Source organism: Pezoporus occidentalis, unplaced genomic scaffold (genome assembly GCF_034315485.1).
Source record: "Pezoporus occidentalis ecotype Australia unplaced genomic scaffold, CSIRO_AGI_Poc_V1 ctg82, whole genome shotgun sequence".
NCBI classification, from domain to species: domain Eukaryota; kingdom Metazoa; phylum Chordata; class Aves; order Psittaciformes; family Psittacidae; genus Pezoporus; species Pezoporus occidentalis.
Genome location: NW_026916181.1, coordinates 1,038,309 through 1,066,157, shown reverse-complemented (window position 1 = coordinate 1,066,157; position 27,849 = coordinate 1,038,309). Strand labels below are relative to the sequence as shown.

The 27,849-nt window shown below is 40.9% G+C and overlaps 1 protein-coding gene and 1 long non-coding RNA gene across 2 annotated transcripts in view; both read right to left on the bottom strand.

The window, feature by feature from the left end:
• Positions 1-447: 447 nt before the first annotated feature.
• Positions 448-27,849, bottom strand: part of MYL3 (myosin light chain 3) — a 36,182-nt gene continuing 8,780 nt past the window's right edge. The window contains exons 2-7 of the mRNA XM_062603974.1: positions 12,988-13,015; positions 8,746-8,895; positions 7,802-7,975; positions 5,798-5,875; positions 4,226-4,261; positions 448-676 (exon numbers count right to left, since the gene is read on the bottom strand). Of these exons, the coding sequence (XP_062459958.1) occupies positions 4,233-4,261; positions 5,798-5,875; positions 7,802-7,975; positions 8,746-8,895; positions 12,988-13,015 (459 nt within the window). The 3' untranslated portion in view covers positions 448-676; positions 4,226-4,232. The remainder of the gene's footprint in view (positions 677-4,225; positions 4,262-5,797; positions 5,876-7,801; positions 7,976-8,745; positions 8,896-12,987; positions 13,016-27,849) is intronic.
• Positions 16,602-26,266, bottom strand: LOC134156109 (uncharacterized). The gene is made up of 2 exons (XR_009961824.1): positions 25,746-26,266; positions 16,602-20,144 (listed from the first exon to the last, which is right to left on the bottom strand). It is a non-coding gene; the product is annotated as an uncharacterized LOC134156109 (long non-coding RNA).

Sequence of the window (27,849 nt, the reverse complement as noted above, 5' to 3'; positions counted from 1 at the left end):
TTTCATAGGTCAGACTGTTGGAATGCGAAGTAATCCTTGTGGAGAAGAGGCACATTTTAGGAAACATGGTATACACTTCTGTTTTGCTGTGGTATCTTCCAAAGCTGAGAAACATATGAACAAGGTTGTATTCATTGCTGATTGCTATGAATTCTACTTTTATTGTTATTGTAAAGTTTAAGAGTTTCCTTGTATACATGAGATTCATACAACTGGTTTAGTTTCTTTTCTCCCTTACACTCAGCATTTTTTTTAACAAAAGACAAAAGTGAAAGTCCCTTTATTTTTGAAGGAAGAGTGGAGGGATATGGTTAAATGACTAATTCTTTTTCTTATTATTTATTTAGTCATGAAAAAAATTACTCTTTTTTTCTCCTCTTTCTTAACAGTTTTCTATTGCTGTTAGTCTTCTATCAGAAAGAAATTACAATGCCCAGGTATTCAGAGTTCAAATTCCAGTCTTTTCAGTTTCCTAAGTTTATTGAATCTCCACAGAGGCCACCCTTTTCCCATGAAGAAACAAGGCAAAACAAACAAAAAAACATTTATCCAAATAACTTTAGGAACAGCATATTTTGTAGCTCTGTAATGAGAATCCAGGCTGAAAAAATGAGAAGGCATTCCATTACACTGAAATCCAAGGCCAGCATCTGGGTTTCTCGGTTCCTGTCTTGTCCTAAAAAGAGTTATTTTTAAGCATTAGAGGAAGAGAGAAGAAACAAACAATGCCACCACGAATCAGCCTCTGTTGTCCTCATGCATCTGTAGTCAGCTTATTGGCAGCAAGGCCTGCAGCTAAGTGTCTCTGCACTAGGTAGATGCCAACTGATATCAAAGAGCAATCACACAATGTGACAGAATATCCTTAGTCACATTGGATATACTGGGAGTGTAAGATTCAACCCCAGAATCTTACACTCAGTGTGTAAATGACGGACCAAGCATGGGAAGCAATGATCTGGAGAGACAGCATAGCTATGTCAGGGTAAAGAATCATCTTTCCAGAAAAACAGTCCAGTTTCTTTGCTATTGGATAGTTTCTCCCACTTCTGTTATCCCTCTATTATCTGTAGTCAGTCTTCCATCAGCAACATTTGAGCACAGAGATTTCTCTTAGATAGTGTTTAGATTTCAGGCAGGATTCAGTTGCTGAACAGTAAGCCTCTGATGCAATTTGAGAGCCCCAAGGCATGCAGAACATTCCCATACAAATGGTAAATATGACATAATGTTCATGTGAGATTTGTACTTCTCAGCATTGGCGGTTGGACTAATTGTATCCATGTCCCTTCTTTGGATGAAGTGAATCACTCTGAATGTTGCATCTAACTGGACCTCCTTTAGGTCTGGAAACATAGATACCCTGCTTTCATATGCATACTTGTAGGCATATTAATCTGATTTGAGCCAAGGAAGACTATGTCAGCCAGTCAAACACTGATGGCATATTCTAGGACTTTACCTAGAGTCACATGATTTCAAGCCACAGGACTCAATTCACTTCCCCACTCCTCAACGCCTAAAGACACCCGAGTTTTACTAGAGTACTCTGCCTGGCTGCCAGCCACCAGAAAGCACTAGTCTGCCATTGGCTCTGCATCCCATCTGTGAGGCCATGGATATATGACACACCTGGAGCATCTCAGAGAAACCATGAACCTACATATGGGATATCAAATTGAGCCTCTGTAAATAGTCGATAGTGGAACAGTTATCAACTGTCCTTCCAGCAGTACTACTCTACTACTTAAGATGATTATATGATTAAAGATAAATAAGGTAGTATTGTAACACAAGGTTTGCATTAAGGAAGCATCTGAACAATTCTGACAATATCCAACTTGCTACCAGAGATTCTCTTTTCCAACATTTTTGGCTATTTGATCTTATTAACGGATATGCACTCAAGAGACAAGCCGTGAGATAAGCTTGACTCTGCTCATCACACATTCAGTCACATAGCAGGGAGACAGTTGTGTGCATTGCTTTCACAGGGGGTCCATGTAGTCCACTGCACATATCTCACAGCCCTGCTTCACAGTGCAGTGGTTATTGGATCACAAGTACGGTAGAGTGCTTTTTAGCTATGTGAGAAAGCTTAATGTGTCCTGCTTCCCATGTCTTTCCTGCTGAGTAGTGTAAGGAGTAGATATGTAGCCAATCTGGGAGTGTTTTCTGCAGCAATGTCTACTGGAAAGGAAGACTAGCTGGCTATAATCCTGCAGAGCACTTGTCCTGGGAGGTCTGCAGAAACAGTGGAACAGTCACTAACTGAAGATGTAATTGGTTACTCTGTATTAGAACTAGTACGTAGCACCTGGGGACAAGCCAGTGGAGAGGCTGTATATATGAAAAGCCAATACAGAGTAATAACATTAACTGCTCTTAGAAATGAAAAGACACAGTCCGGTTCTTACACTGGGATCCAGCTCTAGCTTTCCTTGAGCATATAGGAATGGCCAAGAAACACGAGCCACTACTTTATTTTTGGGCTCAGATCCAGATTCCCACTGAGTTAAAATCCAGTGTTTTGGGATTTGTTTGTTATATGCTCTATGGCAAAGGGCCATCACCCTTTCAAGGGTAAAGACTTAATTTGTCTTTTCTTTAACATGCCAACAGCAGCACAGCAGGGAGTGAAAGATGTCACTATTGAATGATGCCCATCATCGCTCATTGGCAAATCAGTGGCACACTGGTTCTCTGTGTGTCAGGACTTCTCAGCTCTCTTTCCAAAGCATTATAATCAAAGAAACTCTTCCTGCCTCATCTGCTGCAGCTCCCAGCCTTCTGCCAGCTCTTCAGCTTACCACTGCTCACTTGTTTTCTTTCTTGGCTGATGTTGCTTCAGGTGACAAGGACTTTTGGTACCACAACGGGAATTTTCAGTGGCAGTGGGTTTAGGATAGGATTAAAGATTGAAAACATCTCTAAACAACAAATAAGAATCATGGTAGGTGTGGGATTACCCACTGTGGCTGTGGGCCAATCCAGATCTTTGGAATGGAAAACTGGGAGCCAGTGTTGGAAAGCTGAGTATATGTTCAGAGAAAATAAATGCCTCTAAAAAAACGGATCAATAATAAGAAAAGAAACTCATCTTTTTTTAGCCAGTTTACATTTTGTTCAATTATGTCTGGGAACAAAAGTCCCCAAAACCTGGATGTGACTTCAACTTAACTCCCTCCCTGGGATGCCACTGAACATAATAAAAGCCACCACACAACAAAAAAGTCTTGGTGGGCTGTGATAATGTCAGCTGCAAAAGAAAAACAAAGCTAGGCCTGGTCAGGACATAGTAAAAAAATTAAAAAAAAACAGAAGAAAACAAAACAAAAGAAACCCACAAGCAAACAAAACCCAAACCAACCAGAACAAATTGGAAAGAAGCCACTGCTTTTCCCTATTTATCAGATACTTTGCAAAATAGATGGAGTTGGTTGATTCTCAGGTCAGCCCTTCCCTAGTAGATGAGCAGAGATAAATAATGGTGAATGCCAGCTCTAAAGAGCAGGCACCTTTTCCAGGAATACAAAAATAAGCAATAACTAGTAAATACTGGAAATAAAATTCAGCTCATTTGCAATGGCAAGACAGAGATAACCTTAGTGGTACTGTGGTTTGGCGAACACCACTGAGTAATGCCAGATGTGCTGGGCAAAGCTCATGTCTTTTCCTGGAAAACCAACCAATTTGCCGGAATATATTGGGAGTCAGATTTATGGAAGGCAAGTAAGTGCAGGTTCAGTAACATAAACATGCTTTACTCCTTCTTATCTGTTTTTCCTCACAGTTTTTGCCCATTCATTCTCTAGTCAGCTCAGTTCTACCTCCTTCATTTCTAGAAGTGTAAGAGCTTCTAGAGATTTGTAAGAGATGTAAGAGATTTGTAAGTGGACATGAAAAATATGCATCCTTTGAAGTTTGCAGTCAACCATAAGGGAATGATCAGTTTGTTCTTTGGAAATCAAATCCTTTCAGAATATAATATGTTGGACTTCTAAAATAAAGGCATCCAGATTTACCAGACAATTGCAGAAAGGTCACCGATTTCTGGGCACTTGATACGATGAGGATAACATTTCACTCATTCTTGTCCTACCTCCTTGTACAACATGCTGAAAATATTCACTGTCTTTGATTAATCACTTACACATTCTTCAAACCTATTTGAGATGCCAAACCCAAAATAATAAGCTATGCAAGAAGAATAGAAAAGACTCACCTGGTGTTCAGTTAGCCATGATATGCTTCACAAAAGCTGGAAACGAGAAAGAGAAGGGTCATTTATCAATCACTTTTGTTGAACTCAATAAATTATTGGGTATCTTGGTTTGATTGTTATTTAAATTCACACTTTTGTTTCCTCTGATGCAATGAGAACCACAGCACTTTGTAAATAAGATTCCAAATGCTGGGTGCTAAATGCTTTGTAAGTCCTTAAGGTAACATGTACAGTGCAGTGTAGCCAACAGTCTCAGTAGCCAGGGGAAATGAGTGTGCACATCAATTAATCCATACCTTGCTTAATCCCTTACCCCTGGCTGCCATATGGAACTGGCTTTCCAAAGCATACAGCAATGAGAAACTCTGGGTCCTTATCTTGAAAGGCTTTCAAGACTTTAGCACATTTGTACTAAGTCAGGGCGCAATAAAGTTTCCTCTGGTGTGAAATTCCAGTGTGCACAGAAGCTCACCAAGTCAGGTATCATGACTATCTCTCTCCAGTGAACTCAGGTTTACCAAGTATTTCAAAATTGAGTCAAGTTTTTGTTTCAAAAAGTTTTGGGTTCCATTTTTCTCCATTTAAAAAAAAAAAGCATTCATTGTATACAATTTTTAAATTCAAAAGGAAAAGGAAAAATACATCCTATAGTAAGGATTTTTTTTTTCTTTCCCAGTAATTTCCCCAGGCTATGAATATCTCTGAATTCACCATGAATTCATAAGTCATTTGGGTTGGCTAAATCCATAGATTTCTAACCCATAAAGTACTTGTAAGAAATGTTTCCCTGAACTTGGATCACTGGTATTTGTGAGTAGAAGGAGACTACCAACCCAAATATTCATAAAAAGCTCAGTGAATATGACTGAGCAGCTAAATCACAGAAACAACGCAGTGGTCACTCACTAGTCAACCTTAAGAAGGGCTCAGCTGTATACAAAAGTGCGTGTTCATGATTCCTACTAGAATATTGTCGTTTTATAGAACAGCCTGAGCATGTGGGCTTGCAAGATGCAGAAAAGAGCTATGGTGCATGTACTCATGACTTTATTCTGGCTTTCTAAAATAGCAATGAAATAAAATGGAAAGTCTTTGGGAAATCTTTTAGGATTCTTAGCACCCAAAAGAGGATGATAAGGATGAAATTTTTTGCTGAGTTTTTGATGGAAAATTCAGTGCTTTTTCTGTAAGGAAAGGAAGTCTCTAAAGGGATGTGGGGTTTTTCATTTGTTTGTTTTTTGAGAGAGCAAGGAACTGTGGACAAGGTAAAAAAAAAAAAAATGGTTTGGGGTTTGTTTGTTGTTGGGTTTTTTGTTTTTTTTTTTATAAAAGCAAACAAAATAGGAATACACAGCCCCACTTTCCGAAGGGGCCATGGCCATTCAGCTATGGAAAACACAAGTAATCTTCAACAGATCAGGTGTACCAGCTGAATTATAGAATCTAAGTTGGTCTAAAATATGGAAAAGCACATATCCTGCTTTAGATCTTCCACAGATTTAAACTTTCTCATATTTGCAGCAAAGCCTTCAAGCACATGATCACTGCCCAGTCTGAAGTGGTTATACTTACCTTCATAGTTGATACAGCCATTGGCATCTTCCTGACCAGCCATAAGCTTATCAACTTCCTCTTCAGTCAACCTCTCACCTGGTGGAAAGCAAAAAGCCTGTTCAGCACCTGGGCCCTTTTTTTAAGAATTTGTGATGCATACTTCAAAGAACCGAAGAACAAAGAAGAGAGTGAGAGAAAAGAGGATGATTTTCTCTTCAGTTTAATTTGTGGTGCTGACTGCTAGGAAAGCTACTTTTGTCCTTGCAAACTGAGAAAATTTGATCTGAAACCCAGAGAGACAGAATAAATATGGAAACCCACATGTTATCATGTTTACATACTCAGTCTTCTAAGAATAAGCTTTCTCTAAGTGCCAAACCTTGAAGGCTTTAGTCACATTTTAACCAAGCCTTCATTAAAAAAACCTTTCAGTAGAGTCAGGATCTAGTTTGCCTCTGAGTTTGAGTTTCAGGAAGATTCTAAGATCTAATTTAGGATCTCTGAATTGGATCAGTGATCCTTTCCATTTAGTTTCATTCTTTGAATGTCAGGAGCCAATTCATCTGTAAGGTTTTATTTTGGTTAAGCAGAGATTAACCCAATCCATCCCCTTATTCTGATATTAGGCACTAATTTTAGGATGAACTCAAATGAGTTCCAGAAAAGTAAATGAGAAATCTGAGGGTGATTTCAGCTGAAATCATAGAAATTCAAATAATGAAATGAAAAAATGAAATAAAATAAAGTAAAAACTAAACAAATAAAATAAAATAAAATAAAATAAAACAAAATGCATTGGGTACGCCCTGTTATCCATGTTGTTCTCCTTTTTCCATCACTGACTTCTGGCACACAGAAACAAGTCCTTAGCTGAGGTGAATCTATGAATGTTCAATTTTTTTTTATTATTATTTTTTTTTACTTAAACAGCGAAGAATGCTAATTTACGGAATATTTGGCTTTGCCTAGGATTTGGTAAGTATTAGAGATGCCACCCAAAACAGAACCATTAATTCTTAAGATAGAAATACTTCTTAATGATGAGTATCAGACATTGCTGTATTACTGGAAATAGAAAAGTAGAAAAGTATTTCTTGCAGTATTGTGAAACTTGTAATACTGCCCATACCGTTGTTCTTTTTTTTTCCCAGCTAAGTTTAGACAGGGCATCAATCCTGACCCTGGTGGGGGGGTGTCATCACTGAATTTGGTCCCCAAACTGATTTGATATCACCAGCAATAAAAAGGAAAATAGCATTGCTTTCTTTTCTTATTCCCTGTGCCACTAATAAACATTGATGTGTCATTGAATTAAAACCCCCAGGCATAAAAGCTTTAGTTTTCTTGAATTGATATACCAGGTCACAATGGAATACTTTTGTCTAAATCAAATCTCTTTTGTAAAGGATCATCCCTTTTTTAAAAACCAGTGGACAAACACTAGTGAAAAAGCTGATTTTGAGAAATGCTTACTGGATTCAGATGACAGCATGTCAGTGCCTTCTAATCCAAATGGAAACCTGTCATTAAGTTACAGCAAAATTTTCTGCCCTGCACTCATTCTCTTGTCAGCACTCTCTGTGAAATCAGAGCTTCTGAAGTAAAGATTTGAGAGGACAGATATTGATCCCTTCTTTAAAAACAGGGACTTTCAATTTCAGAGACACTTCTGTTAAACAGATGACTCATAAAAAATTCATCATCTTAAAACTTTTATTGAAGGTGCAGAAAAATATTGAATAGCATTCCAATGTTTGGATAGTTTTATGGTGATAGAAATATAATATTTATTGGAAAATAACACAAAGGAAGCAAGCAAGCAAGCAAAAGGCTTCCTTGAACAGTAGGTCGGTGATATTTATCTTCATTATTAAAGAACATTTTCTTAGTCTTTATACTGAAGACAGTGCAAAATTTGAAATCTTGCTCAATCGTTTCTTTCCATAGAGGTTACCCATAACAATACAAGCTGTAGGGGAAAAACCTCAGTGATGAAACTGCATAAGGAAAGGTTCACCTTACCCAGTGTAGCCAAGACATGGCGGAGTTCAGCTCCCATTACCGTTCCATTTCCCTCCTTGTCAAACACACGCAGACCCTCCACAAAATCCTCATAGGTGCCTGTGTCTTTCGTCTTAGCAATATGCTGGAGCATGGGCAAGAAGGTCTCAAAGTCAATCATCTTGGAGTTCATGTCTACAAAGACACAGATGGAAATGAGGATTCTGGGAGAGTTAAAGACTATCCATGGGGCATTTACCATGGGTAAGTCATGAGGGTAGAAGAACTATAGGAATAAAAACCAGCTAAAGAGAAGAGCATAGAAGTGTGGTAAGTACAGATGGAAGAATGGATAGAGTAGGAAAGAGGTCTGGCGGAGAGAGAAATACTTACCTTCCACTGTTTCACTGACGTACCCCAACATGTCACAATTGTTGAATGAGGGCTTAATTGACAATTCCACCCCAGTGGAAGGAAAGGACAGAGAAGTAATTTACAAAATGTTTAAATGTAGATATGGTTTGAGAGATTTTCTTTGCTCTGAAGAATTATCCAGTGTATGGTCAATGTTGAATGGAGATATTGCTACCATCATTACAGACCTTCTAATGCATATTTTTGAAGAGCAAGCTGTGCCCTCACAATCAGTCTATCCCTCTTTTCTTTTTTAGACATCTTCAAAATGTCTTCATTTTTAGTAAACACACATGAATGCCTGCCATCAAAGCAATTTTAAAAGGCAGAAACACATTGACACACGGGACCATTAATTCGTTCTTCTACATTTGAGACGATATTAACTGCAAGATTACATTTCCTCGTTTACTTTTCTGCTGGTGATTTGCAGAGGCTGTTCCAAACCCTTTGTTATTTCACAGTCTTTCCATCAGAAAATGGATATCTCATCTGCTTCACAAAATTCTTGGAGTGATCTTTTTGAAACAAACACAGAGGAGGACACCAACCTTCCGGTTTGGGCCTGCCAAGCACTTTCAAGACCTCAGCCTGGGTGGGATTCTGCCCCAAAGCTCTCAAGACATCTCCGCATTGTGCGTATGTGATTTTCATCTCAGATTTAGGAGTCCGGTCAAAGAGTGAGAATGCTTCCTTAAATTCTGAAAGACAGAAAGATAAAAAGAAATGCATGCCATGTTCCCACAGATTAAGTCAAAGTGAGCCTAGACTTTCCCCCTAACTAACTCTGTCTGACCCTTTTATTTTGCAGTTTGGGAACAAATTTGATGACCTTTGTTTTTGCTGCTATCTGCAATGTTTGTGTTCCTCCTCCCCTGCATTTTCTGGTTCAATCAGGGAATGGAATCAGAGGTTTCAAATGCTCTTCTTATGGTATTTCCATCTCAGCTAACATCAAGAAGTGCAGAAAACCTTACAGAAATGGTTGGCCTTGAGAGCTTCCTAGCTCGTCAGAAGCAGTCAGGATGGCATAGAATTCAATAGCAGTTCTGCTCGTTAGCTAACTGGATATTTTATTCAGCATTATACACTTAGAGAGCACTGGCATAGCCTATTGAGATAAAGGAGTACCTCTCTTAGCAGGTAACAAGATACGCCATGATAACCTGTTGGAATAATCACACAAGAAACAGTTGGGCAAGGGTAGAAGTATATGGAAAGCCTGGATTCCCCAGACACACTGACTGCTCAGGATCAGGTCTCACTGGTGGAGTTGCAGGTGAATTGCAGAGACCAAGGAGCATCTCAGGGTGCAAGCAACAGTAATGGGCTGTTATCGTTCACTGAAAACACTGCATAGTGCATGCTCTATAGGTGATCATAGATACCTTTTGACTTTAAAGCTGTGAATCTCTGAATCTGCCTTTTGTCCTGCTGTTACTCTTCTGTATGTTTCCTTCCCACTATCCAAATGCAGTGAGGAATTTTATTCCCTAGCTCTTGACATTCAACCATTCAGCCATACATTCTGCATCCCAGATTTTCTCTCTCTCCCTTCTCAATTCCTTCTCCTCCTCATTATTCCACCTCTCTTTTTTCTTTTTTTCCTCTTTGCTCATTTCTCTCTCCTTCCTTCTTCTAGTGTTGTTGGGTTTGTGTCCCCTTCTTTCTCCCTCCCTTTTCATTTTTATCATTGCACTCATATCTTACTCATCATTTCTTCATCCAACACTTTCAAATGATGATGCCTTTTGTCATTTCGGACAAATCAAAGCTCACCTTTCTTTTTTTTTTTTTCTTTTAATCTTCCTCTTTGCTCTCTCTTTCACTCTCCCTGCCTCTCTCTCTCCTGGATCTTTGCCTCCTTGGCACCAGTGCCGGAGCCCAGGTCCCATCGGCAGCCCTCATTCCAGCAGAGGGCAATAGCGGATTTTCATGGGCTCCTTGCTGCAGTGGAAGGGGGCAAAAAACCCACCCCCAGCTCTGTCCTTTCCTGGAGGTCTCATCAGCTCAGATGGGTGAGAAATACAGCTACCTCCCTGAGCTACTCATCTGCCTGCCACTTACCTATTGCCTGAGCACCCTCTGAAGGTTCACAATTCATTCTTTTTTCTTTTAAAATCAGGTGTAAAGCCTCCCACCAGAATATTGGCCTGTGTGTTTGGACACCCCATTTTGTCAATATACAAAAGCAGCCTATTTTTTTTCATTATTATTATTTGCATTTTGGATTTGCTGGCTTAATGCAAGTTTCCATCAAAGCAATGAAACCAGTCTGGCTATGGTCTCCTTTGACCTTCTGCTAGCTAATAAACCACTGGCAGGAACAGTGTATATTTTCATATGCTTAATTGCTACCTAGCTTCTCATCTTGAATAGTTCATATTCTTCATTTTTCAGTAACTTAGGTGGCTGAAAAGGCCAGAAATACAGTTTCATAAATACACATTGCCACAACCAGCGAATATCATTGGCAGCTGAGGCATAAAGATGTATAAAGATGGCTGTGTTACTCATGGCTTTACCCACAGACCATTCTTCTTCTGAGAGTAACATTTTGGAGACTAACATAAAAATGAATCCTTGCAGGAAAATAAGTCTGAAGCAACAAAGTTTTTTTTCTCAGGAAAAGGAATAGGTTCTGGGTACCCTACAAGACAGGGCTGGAAAACACCTTGAGATGCTTCATTGTCTGTTTCTTCTCCACCACCTCAATTCAGAATGGACTGCTAGAAAACCAGTTGTGTCAGTCATGACATACTGACAGCCAGTAATACCTATCATATAGGATAGACTTCTTACTGGTCTAGTTTCACCTGACAAATCAGGAAATATTTCATCTCACTGAGGAACCTAGGTCCTCATCTGGTCAACAGTGAGAGAAAGTGGTGATTATTATACATTACAGGTTTATATTTAAATATCCCCACTTATAAAGGCATGAGAGGTGACCTTGACCTCCAGACAACTTAATGAAAGAAGAAATTTGACAAAATTAACAGTGCAACGCAGAGCAGAAAATGAACACTCACACACACACAAAAAAGTGCAACTGAAACCTAGAAGAATGAGGAGAAAACAGATCAAAAGGACATATTCCAGACCTTTCACAAGTCCCAGCTCTCAAGTGATTTCAACAGTCAGTATTGCAGCTATAATCATGGCAAGTGGTGCTTGCTTTCTAACCTGTGTTTTTAACACAAAATAAAATGGTCTCAAGCACTGGCATACTGATTGTCCACTTTCTTAAGTCAGTGGTACACTTCTTGACAGGGTTTTGACTTGTGCAATCCAGTACAGAGAGCATAGTGTGCCAGGAACAGTCCAGGGACAGCTGTGGATTGTGCAGTAGATATAATTCTACACCTGAAGCAACTAATCTCTTCCAAAGAGTAAATATATATCTAACCACTATCAATCTGTCTGCTTAATCATCTGTGAACCTAAGAACTTTCTACCTCCCAAGGACAAGTGACGAAAAAATTAAAAAGAAACAGAAGAAATTAGAGGGAAGGAATTGAGCTAACTGATCAGCAGTGCTTTTCTGCTCAGTTCCCCAGGTGATGTTTAGGACGTTAGGTACTTTTCTGAATAAGTCTTTTCCCATTTTCTGATGCAGCCTCTAGAGCTAGTTATCCTCAGGGAAGAGAGAAAACAAGGCATAGAAACTAGGTGGGTCTTATCCAGTCCCCAAAACATTAACTGATGAGAGATCAACTGCTGTGTGCTGCTGGAATAGTTCAGAGGTTTGTGGCTCAGCATTGTGCATCTTGTACGGTTCTCCCATGACTTTGGGACTAGAAAAGGTACAGCCTCCCAGAAATTAATAGTTGGCTCCAACCATGAGTTACTTTTGACCTGTTGTTAGCAAATAGAAACTAAGCCAAACCAATTAAGGGGAGATGGAGGGAGGAGGGGGGTGCTTGAAAATCCCAAGGCAATGCTGGAAGTCTGCAGCCAAGCATCAGTCTTTAAGATATTATGGCATTTGGTTCCAGTTCAGAAAATCCTTCCTTCTGTATCTGTCCTCTCTAAATCAGCCTGACATTTCATGGTTGGTTTTTTTTTCCATCTGTTCTAATTAGCCCATTTTCTGATACCATCTTTCATAGTCTCTACCAAGTTCTGCCAAGTGTTTAAAGACCAAAACAAAATGCCAGACATTTGTGACTCCATCTATCAATTCTCCTTTAAGTAAAAAGCAAGCTGGTGGTTGAGTAAAAAGGGGAGACCTGCAATGGTAGTGTTCCCAGGACTTCATGCATGAGGTTTTAGTATCACTTTCTTGGGCTGGGACAAAGGTTTCAGAAACAAATGCTGACGTTTTGCTTTGAAAGAAAAGGAACGCCATCGCTGTCATTATTGGCTGGTTTCTGGAGAGCTGTCCCTAAACTGTAACACATTAAATTCTGATTGAATACAGGGAAAAGTTCTCAAAAGCAGAGTTGTGAGACTTTCGTTTGAAAGCACTGACATATTGCTAGTGGGATTTTTAAAACAAAGAGCATATTTGGACTGAGGTGTTTTTTTTTGGGGGGGTGATTCTTTTTTGTTTTTTCCTCACTGGAAGTGGAGCTGATATGCACTTTAACAAGTACCTACTTGGTGCATGACTTCCCCTTTTTCTCTTGACCAAATCAACAGAGGAGGGAAGGAGCATGAGCAACGCCATGAATTAAAGCACAGCCTCCTCCAGGCACCTCAAATACCACACTTGTGTTCACCCCAGCACTTGCCAGCATGTACCAGTAACAATATTTACTGTGCGCAGAAGAGAAACACATCTTCCTCACCTTCAATCTGATCAGCAGTGAATTCAACCTGAAAAAAAAAAAAAAAAAGAATAACAGCCAGATAAAACCCAGAAAACAGAAGCAAACAAGAAGAAAACTGGTTTAGTCTTTGTCATATGTTTTTAGGTGGTTTTAAGGTCCATGAAAGAGACTTACTTATAATGCCAAGACAATAATTTTATAGAGCCTATAGATTCTTGTTTTTTTCCTCCTCCACCTTCGCCATCCCCATCTTTAGGGCCTCTGCCCTTCAGATGCCCTTTATTCTTTTGCTGCTCTTGTGTTCCTGCTGTAGTCTCTTTCCTTTATCCCAAGTGATTCCCCACTGCTCACACTCTCTCCAGAGACGGTTATGGTAGCAGCAGGGTACTTTCATGAAAGGATTTTATCTGTAGACAAATGGGGATCCATAGTTTTTTCCAGTGAAAGAACTAAGGGTTATCAAGTGAAGCTGGCACAAATCAGGCTCAAAGGAAAGTGAAGGAAGTGGTTTTTTTTTTTTTCTAATAGCTGAACTGTGGAAAGCTGGTTATGGGATACTGTGGATGTTCAGTCTACACATGTGTAAAGAGTCACAGGACCATTTCAGGGGAAAGTAATATATTTCTGTACAGTACAGAGTATACTAAAATACATAGTTTAGGAAGTGTCTGTGTGAGGTTTAGGACAGTGTTCTGGGGAAGTTTTCCCTAGTTCTTGTACCTTTTCCAAAAGTACCCTCTAATAACCACTGCTGTACTACATTGGACAACTCTCTGGACCTTGCTCTGACTCTGCAATATATATCATGTTCTCACCACTTCATATTTCCACCTGTTCCCTAAGTTTTGGGGTTGTCATGCTCCATATTTTTACCTGGCACAGCACTCTAGTGGCTGTGGACTTCAAAAATGCTACAAGATGCCAAAAGGCTGCTGCTGAGCTCAAATGAAAAACAAGGAAAACTAATGCCAGTGTGAGGTCCAAGCTTCTGCATGAACAGGCACAGGACAGCAATGTGAATTTACACCAGAATTTAAACCTGCCTCTGCAAACGAACAGGTTGGGAACATTCCTGCAGTGCAAGAAGACAGGCAGGTTGCCCTTATGGTAAATACATAAATAAACAGAAATAATATTTTGCTACACAAAATTGGATAGATTAGATATAAGGAGGAAATTTTTTCCTGTTAGGGTGGTGAGGCACTGGAATAGGTTGCCCAGGGAGGTTGTGAATGCTCCATCCCTGGAAGTGTTCAAGACCAGGTTGGATGAAGCCTTGGGTGAGATGGTTTAGTGTGAGGTGTCCCTGCCCATGGCAGGGGGGTTGGAACTTGATGATCTTAAGGTCCTTTCCAACCCTAACTATTCTATGATTCTATGAAACATATAAATGAATATGTGCAAAGCATACGCTTGGGAAACACCTAACAGTACATGAGTGGATGCCCTTGGAATCATTCCTCTGAAATAGACTCATAGAATAGTAGAATGGTCTGGGTTGAAAGGGAGCTTAAAGATCACCTAGTTCGGCCACCCTTGCCACAGACAGAGACACCTTCCACTTATACCCCTCCCCAACATATGTACAACCTCACACATTTTGTGTTAGATTTTCCATATGAAGCTGACCACCTTTCATTGTTTAGTGTCAGGTTTTGTTCCTTGGTAGCAAAGCATCCAAGTGGAAAAAAGGCTTAGTGCAAACCTCAAACTCCTTATTTCCTTGTTTCAAGGTGAAATGCAACATGACTCATCCCTTCATCATCTGCTTGGGGTTTTCATAATATTAAAGGATGGAGCTGTTGTAACTCCCCGCTTTCTAGCCAGGATGGTTGTGTCATAGCAGAACATGACAACACCAATCTCTTCATTTCACCCAGGGTTCAGTGAACGGCTCCGAGGCACTTCTCTCTCTCCAGATACCCTGAGCAGCACGAGGAGCTCTAGCACGCATAGGACACATAGGGTCTACAGTTCTGATACAGACAGCCTAAAACTCGTATTTCTGACCAGTGATCTCCTTATCCCTCCCTAACATAGTGTTTCTGAACATCTTCTGGCTTAGGACAAGGAAGAACTAGAAAATATCTGGTGGACTTGGAAGGCAGGACTCAACACTAATCCTGCAATTATAGAAAATCAGGCCACTATTTTTCTGTCTGCCCTGTTCACTTTTTACCTGAACTAGCTCATTCAGGGGATTACCACTTTGTTTGCAATTCTCAGTCATGATTTACCTTGAACGAAATCAAATCAATAAAATAGCTACCAAAGTGACATCTAGAAAGCTGTCTGGAAGAAAGTATATAACAAATGTAATAAAGGAGCCCCCAGAAGAATAGCAGTGCTCTTCCCTTTTCTAACACATGGAGGGATACAAACACATATATTTCATGAACTGTAGGATCATGGAATAGTTTGGGTTGGAAAGTACCTTAAGATCATCCAGTTCCAACCCCCCTGTCATGGGCAGGGACACCTCACACTAAACCATGTCACCCAAGGCTCTGTCCAGCCTGGCCTTGGGCCCGAAGAGGGATGGAACATTTATCACTTCTTTGGGCAACCTGTGCCAGTGCCTCACCGTCCTCACAGTAAGGAACTTCTTCCTTATATCTAAAGTGAATTTCCCTTGTTCAAGTACGAACTAGTTACCCTTTGTTCTATCACTACAGTCCCTGATGAAGATTATAGTCATCTAGATTGTGTCCTATCCCAAATCCACATACCTTAGTGAATGATAAATAAATACCCATCAGGGAATACATTTATACAGGTGCATTGTCAGCAGCAGCCTTATGCCCAATGTGTCTAATTATATCAAGCTTTGAGAATTTGACTGAAGGTAGTCACATATTGAATTTATTCAGGCATCAATAGCCAATGTGGGTGAAATGCATCCAGAGGTGCTGGCAACTCATATTTAAATCACTGTGGTGGATTGTTCTTGGGAAAGAATTCGTGTCAGCTACACTTAGATTAGACATTCAGATGTGTCAATGACCCCACATGTGCTTTGTACCAATAGAAGGGAATAGGCACTTGTAGGGTGATTTGACTTGGTTTAAGTCTATAGTTGGGGAGAAGGTTAGTTATGCTCTCCTTTTCACTCAGTGGACCAATCAGTCCTCTGATGATGATGAAAGACTCTGATGATGATAAAAAGAATGTGAGCAACTAGCAGAGATGTAGATGTCCTTTTCTGATCTGATGACTCCCACTTGGAAAGCTTGAGGCTAGACTTCTGGCAGACTGCAGATCAGGACAAACTGTGCCAGAGCAAAAAAAGAATCACTGTGGCTGCATCAAAAGGAAGGTTTGAGCTGAAGGGCTGAGTGTGCCTCACTTCTAATCATGGCCCTATAAAAACATCACCCAGAGCTGGAGCACCATGTATGACAACTGGCAAGACAGTGGCAGACAGTTTGACCAGACCTACCACCCAGGCACAGTTTCCTCTCAGGAAAGCTGCAGATATGCGTGGGTGGCAGCTGCTGGTATTTTCTCCCTTCTCAGCACATACCACCATGGAGTTGTAAGAAGAGACAAGTCATTATTTGCCCAGCCACAAGGTATCATTGCAGACAAATGGAACAAAGTCCAGGCTATATTTAGACTGAAGACGGCTGGGGTTTTATTTTCCCTCCCATCTCCCTCAGAGTGGTGTGAGCATACAAAACCAGAGTCATCTCTGTGTACCAAGAGCAAGGGGGTTGAGGTGTCCATGAGAACTGTTCTGGAGACCCCAGACAGGAGGGATTCAGAAGACAAGCAGTAAGGTTAGGTTCAGCCTAAACCAAACAGTGGGCAAATGAGTCTCAGTGCATTGTACCCACAGTGACCCATATCCATGCTTTGAGGCACCTCTGTCTGCTGCTTTAATGCAACAGGCATCCAAGGGAGTGAATGCCTCCAGGGGTATGTCTGATGCCCACTCCTGCACCAGGCACTTACAGTGCTACACACCAGCATCACCCCACACTTCACTGAGCCTGGTCAACAAAGCAGCCATCATCATCCAGAGCTGGAGGCTGCAAAACCTATTCACAGTCTTAAAGTGAATTTACTTTCCCCTATATGGCTTTACATTCTCCAGTTCCTCCGAAGCAGACTTGTGGTTTTGTTTATTTGTTTGTTTGTTTGCTTGCTTGTTTGTTTGTTTTAAATACACTGGTACTTCAGAACAATTGATTTTCCCCTGGCATTTTTCCTGCTGGCAACTGAGGTTTTAAAGCAAAGGCACTGCTATGAGTGCCAAGCATCCACAGCACCACGGCTCACAGTAGTAGTGTTTGATGATGCTCACTGCTAATATCTTTCCACTTGTGTCCTGCCCTAGTGTGGGCCATGTCACGTGTTCTTTAAAGACACCAGACATCTGAATAAGCATTTTTCTATAACAAACTGGAAGTATGATGCCAGCTTTCTTGGTCTTTTAGCAATCTTGGCTTGAGGGGATCATCACCTGGCCACTGGTGGTATCAGCTGTAGCCCTAATGCTACTGTCCTCTTTGCCTGAACCATGACATTCAGCTGTTTTTTTTCCAGAGACACCAGGAGGGATACATGCACCCACTGGTGCTGTTAAGGTCATTCACAGCTTCATATCTCAGTGAATTTTTTATAAAGCCATAGTATCTCAATCAAGGACATAACCCTGCGCATGATAAATCAGACATAACTAAGCCTGAAATAAGTCCTATTAATAAAACTGTTGCTAACCAGCTGTCAAGAGGTTATCTGGGGGCAAGCATTTAGACAATGCAAGCAAGGATCCCGTCCAGAAAAGAAACTATACCTCTTGTTTCATAGTACATTGAGGAATCTTAATACAAACAGCAAGATTTTCGCTTAGCCATGACAGGGATAGTTTTAGAGAAGGAGAAAGGGTTTTTTTACTGTGTTCTTGGGAAACTGATTTAGGAGGCAGAAATGCAGCAGATGGAAAGAGGCCCAGAAGGCCATCAAGATCAGTATCGTTGTGTTGAGGTTACATTTGTATTTCACAAGTATGTGTTTTTTTCCAGCAAGACCTTTTTAAATCTATTAATACACATAAGCCCATCACTTTCTGCGCAGAACAGTTACAATGTACGCAAACTCCTCTGCCCATGGGGAAGCTTTGACGTGTGGTCAAGTTTCATACAGCTCCATCCTTTCCTGTTGTTTGCTAGTCAGTCCTGATCTATCACCTCCTCTGCCTTCTGAAACTGTTTTGGTACATCTACGTTTAGCTCCCGAGGCTGTCCTAAGGACTTTCCTCATTATTTCTACTCAGGTCATGGTCTGAAGGGAAGGAAGTTATGATACAACATACAGACATTGACTAGTATAAGAGCACATGACACTACAAGATCCTCTATCTGGTCTTCATGGGGAACAGCTAAAATATAACAAATATTTTGAAGAATGGAAACACAACCATAAAACTCTATTGATACTTTGTTTTTTCAGGTTTTTGTTTGGTCCCCAGCGTTTTCAGAACAAAAATTATTGCAAGTTGAATTGAAATGATAGTTCATTTTGGAGTGGCAGAAAATACATCATTTGGGAGTTGAATAAAGGACTGAATCTTTGACCTTTTACAACACTTAACTATACTGATAATGAAAGTGAAGTGAAAATAGAGTGCAGCCATTATTTTCAGCTGAATTAGTGAAGCCTTTCATAAAATCCTAGTATCCCAGTTTGGAAAGGACCTCAGGGATCACCTGGTCCAACCTTTCTAGGCAAAGTATGACCTTCACTAGATGGCCTAGCATCTTGACCAGTTGAGTCTTAAAATAATCCAACACTGGGAAGTCACCACTCTCTGGAGAGATTATTCTAGTGGCTTATTGTTCTCACTGTGAAAATTTTTCCTCTTGTGACTAGTGGAATCTCCCCAAGAGTGACTTGTTTCCATTACTCTTCATCTTTCCAAGTGACTTTCATTAAATGATATGTATTTCAAGATCCAGAAAATGACGCAAAGCTTTTGTCAAGGTCGTGCAGAGGATGCTGCTACATAAGGAAATACACAAGCATATTTTTTCCCCCAGCCTGCACTCTATTTCACCAGAAGATGGTCACCTTGAGTCTTCCTTATGTCTGAGTTTCCCATGAGCTTAAAAATTATAGCAGTATATCACCATTGCTCCTACTATAACTTCAGCAGACTTTATAACTTCCAGATCCCTACTTTATTTTGGAATAAGTCTGGACAACGTCTGCTAAACTGTGGCTTTTTATTCACCTGGTCTCTCAAGAAGTAGGTGAAAAAGCCTTGTGTGAAGAAGGAGCAGAGTCACCTTCAACACTGATGCTCTGCATCCTCAGCCTGAACTAAAGCTCTGAGTGGCATTGCTTCTTGATTTCTTGTACATACCTTCTGGGGTTGAAGGAGCAGTGCACTTTTCAATCACTGTGTTTTTCCAACTCTAGTAGTAGTCTATAAATTGATAGCGCCCTTTCTTGTATGAGGAATGTGTTGCCATAACTTTCTGGAGTATAAACGGAAATTCCAGAGCCCCAACAGGAGAATGACACAGCCACTTTGGCAGACTGTGACAGCTTCTGGCAATGGCCAGGACCAGAAACATAAAACACTTTAAAGACTGACTGTTCTTCCTGTAGCAACATGGTTTTGGAGTCTCCAACCATTGACAGCTGGCTTCCAGCCTTCCTTGCAATTTCCCCCTTTCACCAGCCTCACCAGCAGATGTTTGTTCAGATGTTCACAACCAGTGGAAGAAATTAGGAAACCTAAAAAAAATACCCTCTGTTAAATCCTGGATAGGAGCCTGGGATGTAGGAGAGGTCAGACTCTGCTTTCTGGTTGAAGTAGACAATAGCTCATGGGATGGTTCTTTAATGAGAAGAGCCTCAAAGATACAGCTTGTGAACCACATTGCAGCACTTCCTAGAGGATTCAGACCCTCAAACCTCCTGGTAAGTGGGTGCTAAGAAGGAAAAAGGTCCTTCTTTCAATCCACATCCATGGGCACAGGTGTACTCCACAATTTCACACATAATTATGGAACAGCATTGCACTTGTGCCCCTTGCAAAATTACCGTCTTAAAATGGAAGGTCTCCAACAAGACAGGGAAATTAATCACCAGGTAATACACTTGGTGAATATATTGATAAGTGCCCAGGAAAAGAGAAACTCTTCGGTATTTCATTTGACAAACAGCTTAAGAAAGAAAAAAAATGAGGCATTATTATTATCATTATTATTATTACACTTATTTTGATATGTAAATCCCTTTCTCTTTCATTTCCAAAGTGAAATGTTTTCCCTTGTAAATACTGGCAGCTTTTTCTTTATTATTATTATGTTTTATTTTAAATTCAAATGTTTTCCCATTGAAGTGGGGTATTTTGTGTAAAATTGACTTAAAGATCCTCACTCCTCTGTATTATATCATTCCAAACCCTACCAAAACAATTCTTTTGGGGCTGAGCAAATCCATTTCAAGTGGCCAAAAAAGGATTTTTGTGGGTTTTTGAAAACTCCTGAAAATTCAAGCTACTTGCTTCTAATTTCCCCACCAAGCCCAAAAACAGCCACCCTTTGCAGAATTAATTTTTTTTCTCAGATTACACAGTTGTGTAACTCCTCCAGGTTTCTGACTGATGTGTCAGTCACTCTAGCAGTAAATGAGACCATGTGAGACATCAAGTTGGCCTTGGTAAAATAAGCTTGATGGGTCTCAGGAAAGGCATAGCAGGAAGGCATCTGTAAAGCAAAGTCTCCTGGAAGATAAGGAGTCTATTTGGAATATAAGAATCATAGAATCATAGAATGGTTTGGATTGGAAGGGACCTTAAAGCTCACTTATTTCCAACCCCCTGCCTTGGACAGAGACACCTTCCACCAGACCAGGTTGCCCCAAGCCCCATCCAACCTGGCCTTGAACACTGCCAGGGATGGGGCAGCCACAGCTTCTCGGGGCAACCTGTGCCAGTGTCTCACCACCTCACTTCACAGGGCCTCACCACCCTTGTATACCACGCCACCACCTACATGGAAGCTGAAGCTGTTGCTCATACACAGCGAGGTCCACCAGGTAACAAAATACCTTAGCAAAGTACCTCCACCATCAGCAGCAGACGCCAGAACCATCTACCATGCTTTTCTTCTTCTAGGGTCTAGTCTGACAGTGCTTTATGGCCCAGAAGCACATGCAAAAGAGCTTCAGTGTCCTGGGTAAGAAATACGAAGTTTTTCCCAGACACAACCCTAAACTGTGGGGCTCACACAGCAATACGATGCAAACATCACACTCCCCCAATTCTGTCCCAGAGGTGTTATCTCCATCATCAACATTGCAGCCACCATCACCCCAAGCCCTCCCAGGGATGGAATGATGCCAGCCTCCAGCCCCTGGCAAATCCAGTCCATCCTGACGCACTTGCACCTCCTGCAAAATCAAACAGTAGCTGGACCCGTTTAAGATGTCACACCCCTGTCTTGAAAAAAAATACACCAAACCACCCAATCAACAGGATTAAGTGCCAAAGAGTCACCATGATAACATGCTGGCAAGGGAAAGAGCTCCTCTTTTGTTTCACAAAGCTGGCATGCACAGCATACGTGCTGCTCCCAAAACAATCACACTGTAACCCAGCTCAGGTTTCCAAAGGGACAAAACTTCTCTGTAGAAAATCTGACAGCGCAAACTCATATCTGCTGTACTTCATATTCTGGGGGGTGGATTTGGTTGTTTGTTTTGTTTTGTTTTGTTTTATTATTATTTTCCAAAGCAGGATGTTATTCATTGTGAGCTGAAAACCAACATGCTCTGATCTCACTGTGTAACTGCAGTCATGCTGGGTGTTCCTGCCAGTCTCCAACATCACCAGGGAGCTTTAATATGAAAAGATGAGCCCTAGCTGGGGCGTTGGTCAAGAGGATGGAAATTTTAAATCTTGCTCTTTTATTAAAATTTCAAATTCTGCTGGAAAAAAAAAAAAGAAAGGAGAAACCCTTTCCCCTTCCCTGCCACCATCACGAGTATTTCATTTCAGTTCAGTCCGCTGGGGTCCTTTGGTTTAGAGGTTTATTTATGTAGAAAGAAGCCAAATCTAGAGTTTCCTACAACCACAGTTGGAGCTGATGTTTCACAGTTTTGATTTGGTGTTTTTTTCAGTCCTCTTACAACAGTGTCAGTGTCCAAATCCTGATCATACTAACAAGTGCTCTGACCCGTGACGGTTTTCTGCAGGCTTTGCAGCAGAACCTGCCAGGTGACACTGAAACTTCCAAGACCCACAAGCACTGTACATGTCCCGTAGCCTTGGTCCCCAAGGCCCTTTTCTGTTCCATACAGCCAGTTCCTGCCATCGTGAGCAAGGATGTAGGCCGATTCAGTCTCTGTGTTTATAAAGAGCTGTCACCAAGCAGCATGGTATTTGATGACATTTAATTTCTGGGCAGAGGGGGGTGCATCTGGGGAGGGTTGTTCTTTCGCAATCATTAAGTGAAAGGGAGAGAACATTTCTACCACTGCCAGCCAGTGACTGTTACCTAGTAGTCAGTACTAACCACAAACAGTGAAAAGTTTGAGCTATTTTCCTTAGGAACATTTTCTTTTTTCTTCTTTTTTTTCCCTGCCTTTTTTTCTTCCTTCTTTTTTCTTCCCTTCCCCTCCAGCACTCATCACTTATTGTCAGGCTTCTCTTAACCATAGTGGGGTTTTCCATATCGCCCCACTTTATTTCCCTGCTCCCCATTGCTGTTTCTTTAAGGTTAGGTGGCTTACAATCTGGTTTGTTTTCTGAAGATCATTCACAGAGGCAGACTTCTCGCAGTAGATTGTTCTGTCAAGTCTGCCCAGTGGCTGAAATGTTCCGCTGCTTCCCAGAAAATACAATTGATGGATTGTCACTGTTTCTATTATGGGCTTTGGATGCCTAGGTTTGATGGAGCAGAGTGGCTTTTGCAGGCTGGAGGTTGGGTAGGCTCCTTCTGGGTTGCAGGCTTAGTGCCATCTCACTTTCTGGCATGATCCCAGTGGGGTGGGCTGCAGGTTTGCCTCTCCCACACCTATTAGAGGACTGAAAAGGGGGCACGGGACCATAGGTTGACCATCCAAGCACCTTGCATGGGTATGATGTGTGGTTACATATGCACCAGGTATTTGGATAAAGAAAAACCTTATAGGGGTGCGCATGGGGGTCAGCATTTGCTCATCTATATATATGTGTGTATATACTTGTGTACTGATTCATAGGTACATATGAATATGCATAAATTCACACTAAATACATGTCTATGCACACTTGCATATAGTATATATTTCTATACATTTTCTTTTCTACATTCATATGCATGTATGTAATCATAGAATGGTTTGGATTGGAAAGCACCTTGAAGATCATCTAGTTCAAACACCTTCCACTAGAGCAGGTTTCTCAAAGCCCCATCCAACCTGTCCTTGAACACTGCCAGGGATGGGGCAGCCTCAGCTTCTTTGGGCAACCAGTGCCAATGTCTCACCACCTCACTTCACAGAGAACTTCTTGATAGATATTGTATGAATAACCCACACTGACTACCATATTCACATATCAATCCCCAAGGCAGCTAGAGAAACCAAAACTGAGAGATGATGGTTTACAAAGGACTGGCATAAATCTTTTTTAAAACCTTTCAGATTTAGAGGCCAGGATCTTTTGGATTTAGGGCACAGATCTGTGGAAATGTAGGATGCAAGTATCAGGATAAATCAGCATGGGTGTATGCATGACTGGAGAGGGCGGTGCTGACTGACCCCTTGGTGGGAATCAGTCTGTGATGTGGATAGCATTCATGTGTAAAAGCTCCTAAAGCTTTCCTGATCTGTTATTAGTGGCAGTAACACGCAGCTCCCTGGCTATGGCCAGGATTCTGGGAAGCAGCTATTTCATCAAATAGAGCTGGGCTGCAAGCTGACTGTATACCCTGAGCATAGCAGGATGATCTCAGTTTATATTGTCTCTCTCTGCCTGTCTGCTTTTTTAGAATTCAGATTGCAGATAGGACAGGGGAGGGAGCAATGACATCTGAGATGCATGCAATGAAATAATGAGACATGAAACTTAACTCAAGAAGGAAATTTGCTTAGGAGGGAAAGAAAACACCCAACATTCTGGATATTATATTGGCATTGCCTCTCTACTAATATTACATCCATTTCCTTTCCCGTATTTCTTTCCACTTCTTTACACTGGCTATCAGATGATGACTTTATACGTATACATATATAATATTGTTGGTAAATATGTTTTGACTTTGTTTTGTTGTTGCTGGTTTTAATAATACCTGGGCTTTAACCAATACTTTTGCCACTTGGAAACCTTACAACTAAGTCTAAGCAAACAGGTCAGTCCCTGGGCTGAGGGAAGAGGGGAGATGGAAAAGCTCACTACTAGTCTAACATCAGAAAGCTCTGTACTTTGAGATCATTCAGAGCTACTGTAGCTTTAGGAAAGACTGGGATGATTCAGACCCAAAGTTCCAGAGCTTATACAACGAGGTGGGCAGGTCTCATCAGCAAGAGCCTTGTGCATAGAAAGGCAGCAGGAGCTCTTCCCGTGCTCTTGGTCTTGGTACAGAGCTAACCAGTTACCCTACTTTTACCCAGTCCAGAGCAGGTACCCACCACACACCTCTGCCTGAAAATCACTGTAGATACACTCTGCCTTTTCCTGTTGCTAAGGGGGACTGCTCCATAGCAGTTTCTAGGTATTTGTATCAGCCCTACTCTTCTAACACACCAAAATCCTTCACCAAAAGCCCATTCAGATCTATAATTATCGGTGTCCCCACTTTGCTTCTGGAACATATAAGTGCAGAGATAGGTCTTTACCCAAGATGACTGCTCCCAAGATCACCATCAGGGCTTGCACAGCAAAGCTGAAGGACTCTTTCACTTGGGAGTCCACTTCTTATGGAGATGCATTGCCCTTGGCCAGCACATCAAAGACTTGGTGACAATTTGGAAAGCAACCTGCCCCTGGAAAAGGATAGGGTACAGAACCATGAGAGAAAGCAACACATCATCATCCGGCTCTGAGTCATGTCGCCATCCAATTTACAACCTGTGTGGCTCCACTCTCCATGGGGAACACCTGCTAACAACTTTTTCCATCCTGGCACCTCTGCCCAAACACTAACATCTTTGCAAAAGTTAGGGGAAACCCGACGTTTCTGTTTCTATTAAGAGCCACAGTTCCTCTCCACCCCCATCCCTCTGATAGCTACTCTCAACATTTTTTTCCCCTCCTCCAAGTTAAGATTTAACTGGTTTATGAGAGGAATAAATACTCTCTCTCTACAGTCCAGCCTTCCAGCAACTTGGGAAAAGTTAGCACTTTGGCCAGAGCCTTCTGCATGCTCTGAGCTGTGCATTTAATTTAAATTTAATAGTTATTGCACGTTACACAAATGGAGATTAAAACCATATTGATTGAGGTTTAGCAGCTATGTGAGAAATGCAGATCTTATTACAGAGTTGATCCATATCCAGAGTGTGCTTTTAATAACTCCCTGCTCATCAAGGGGCAGATTGAAGAGAGAGGGAAAGGAAAATGCAAGGTTGGGAGGTACAGGCTGGAGGAACAATGGTAAAGTTGTGGATCAGGCAACTCTCACTTGCTTCCCATCTCTCATACACGCATCCACAGTATGAGATCTCTGCACCGAGGTCCTGCTGACCTACCCATCTATACATCAAAGTAAACTTACATTATGCAAACATTTTTTGCATATACAGACATGCAAACAAACCTATAGAGACCACACCCATACCACGTGCTGAAGAAGCAGATAAACATGTTGGCTGAGATCTCAAAAGATAAATTTCTGTGGTAGGATGTATTGCCGTAAGGGCTCTCTAGGTCAGGACCTGCTGTACAGCCATGTGAAAACCCCACAAGCTGTCAAAAAAAAAAAGGTTATTTGTTATTCTCTCATATATTTCTGCCACCCCCTTTTAAAAAAGCTGCAAAGTTGATTTGATGAAATAGCAGAAGTAGACAAACTCTTGTGTCCTAGTTTGTGTGAGATAGTGACTGAAAAGAGAAAATGAACCAGGAAAATAATAACTGCGCTGAAATCATCCTGCTGAGAGCAGTGTAAACCTTTTTGAACCAACTGTTTGCTTTTGCACAAGTCTTTGCTTTGCACAATTTGCTCAGTTTGCATGCTTCACACAGAAGTGAAAAGCAGTGCTAGTAAATACTATAGAGACAACGAATGTATAATTTTTAAGGTGAGACAGATAAAGATATGAAACATGCAGGATTACAAGGGGAAACGTAAGGGAAGAAAAACCACCAACCAACAAACAAACGAACGAAACCCAAAAAAAAACAATCCTAGACATGCTTGCAGAAACTCATAATCTTACTATGATGATTTCAAATGACTCAATAAATCTGGGCTACCCTTGGGCAGGGTTTACCCAGTGCCACAGGCTTTTCTTCTGTGTGAGGAAAATAAAGTTAATGGTGTTTAAGACCCCCTATAGAAATCACCTCCTTTACATGAAAGACTAAGGAAAAGCATGTTCAAAACATTACACTGTGCTCATTCCTCTCAGCAACCCAGATACAGACTCAGAAAGCTGCACATTTTGCTTTAAATGCTCCAAGGAATAAGGATTCAGTAATGCTGCGACTCTGAGATATTTCAAATAAAAAAGAATTTATGAAACTTTATAGGTTTTCATCTCTACACCCCTCTGACCATCTGAGCTGTTTACAGGTTTGATTTTGTACATCTCTACCTCTCTCTGCCACAGACATCAGATATTGCAGAAAAATCATTTTTTTGGCAGATGCTTAACAAAGACACGGAAGAGCCTAGAAAAAAAAAGATTTATTTTTTTTTTTAATCGTACTACTACATCTTTTAAGGTGCCACTGAGCCATTTACAAATTTTAAGGGAAACAGTAATTTTTATTAAGAAAGAAAACATTTTTGGGTTTTGTGTTCTACTTTATGACAGTTTTAGTTGGAAATGAAGGAGAAAAATTGTTCCAGTTTGGTCAAAATGTTCTCTTTCGCCCAAACTGAAGTCGTTTCAATTATTAAAAAAAATCTGGGTATTTTTTTACATAAGAATGAAAAAAAAAACTCCAAAATTAATAGCTGCTTCAGATCAAAAGAAAGAATCTAAACAGGGAATTGACTAAAGAAAGCTGAAAGTGGTAATTTTCTTGATCCTTTTAGGTTTGGTTTTTTGTTTTTTTTTTTTAAAGTCCTTGCAAAATCTGTGTGTATTTGCAAAACATTCTGGTACCACCATATTGCAGTTTTCAAGTCTCCTTGAAAAGTATTTTTACGAGAAATGTAACCCAGCTCTGCAAACAAGAGAGATATACAAAGATAGCCAGACTTTCATTGGCCCAGAAAATTCGTCTGGAAAGCTCCTTCACTTTCCAGCACTACTTGGGTTTGGCCCTAAGAATGAGCGGAATATACCACAAAGAAACCCTTTTGCAGTGTTTTAATGCATGCTTGCTCATTATTTCTTCTCTGTTCTGCATCCTGGCCCGCATCTCTCTTGGAGATCATCTCTTCTGGGGATGGTACAGGCCCGGGGACTTCAAATATCTCACATCCCCTCTTCTGATGAAACGTTTCCTTGGATCAAGGCTATAAGTCTTTTCCTAATTCTGAAATACCCCTTACACTCTCAGGCACTGATTCATTTCTGTTAAGCAAGCTGCCAAACTCACATCAACCTGGGGCCAGTGTCTCTGAAAGGATGGACAGGAGGGAGAAAGGTACTCTTTCCACTCTTAAAAGCAGCCCCAGCCTGCCTGGGAATATCCTGTGCTTACAGACTGACATGAAGCGTGATAAATAAAGAGGAGAAAAAAAGAGCAGAGCTGCCTTTAGAAGCGAG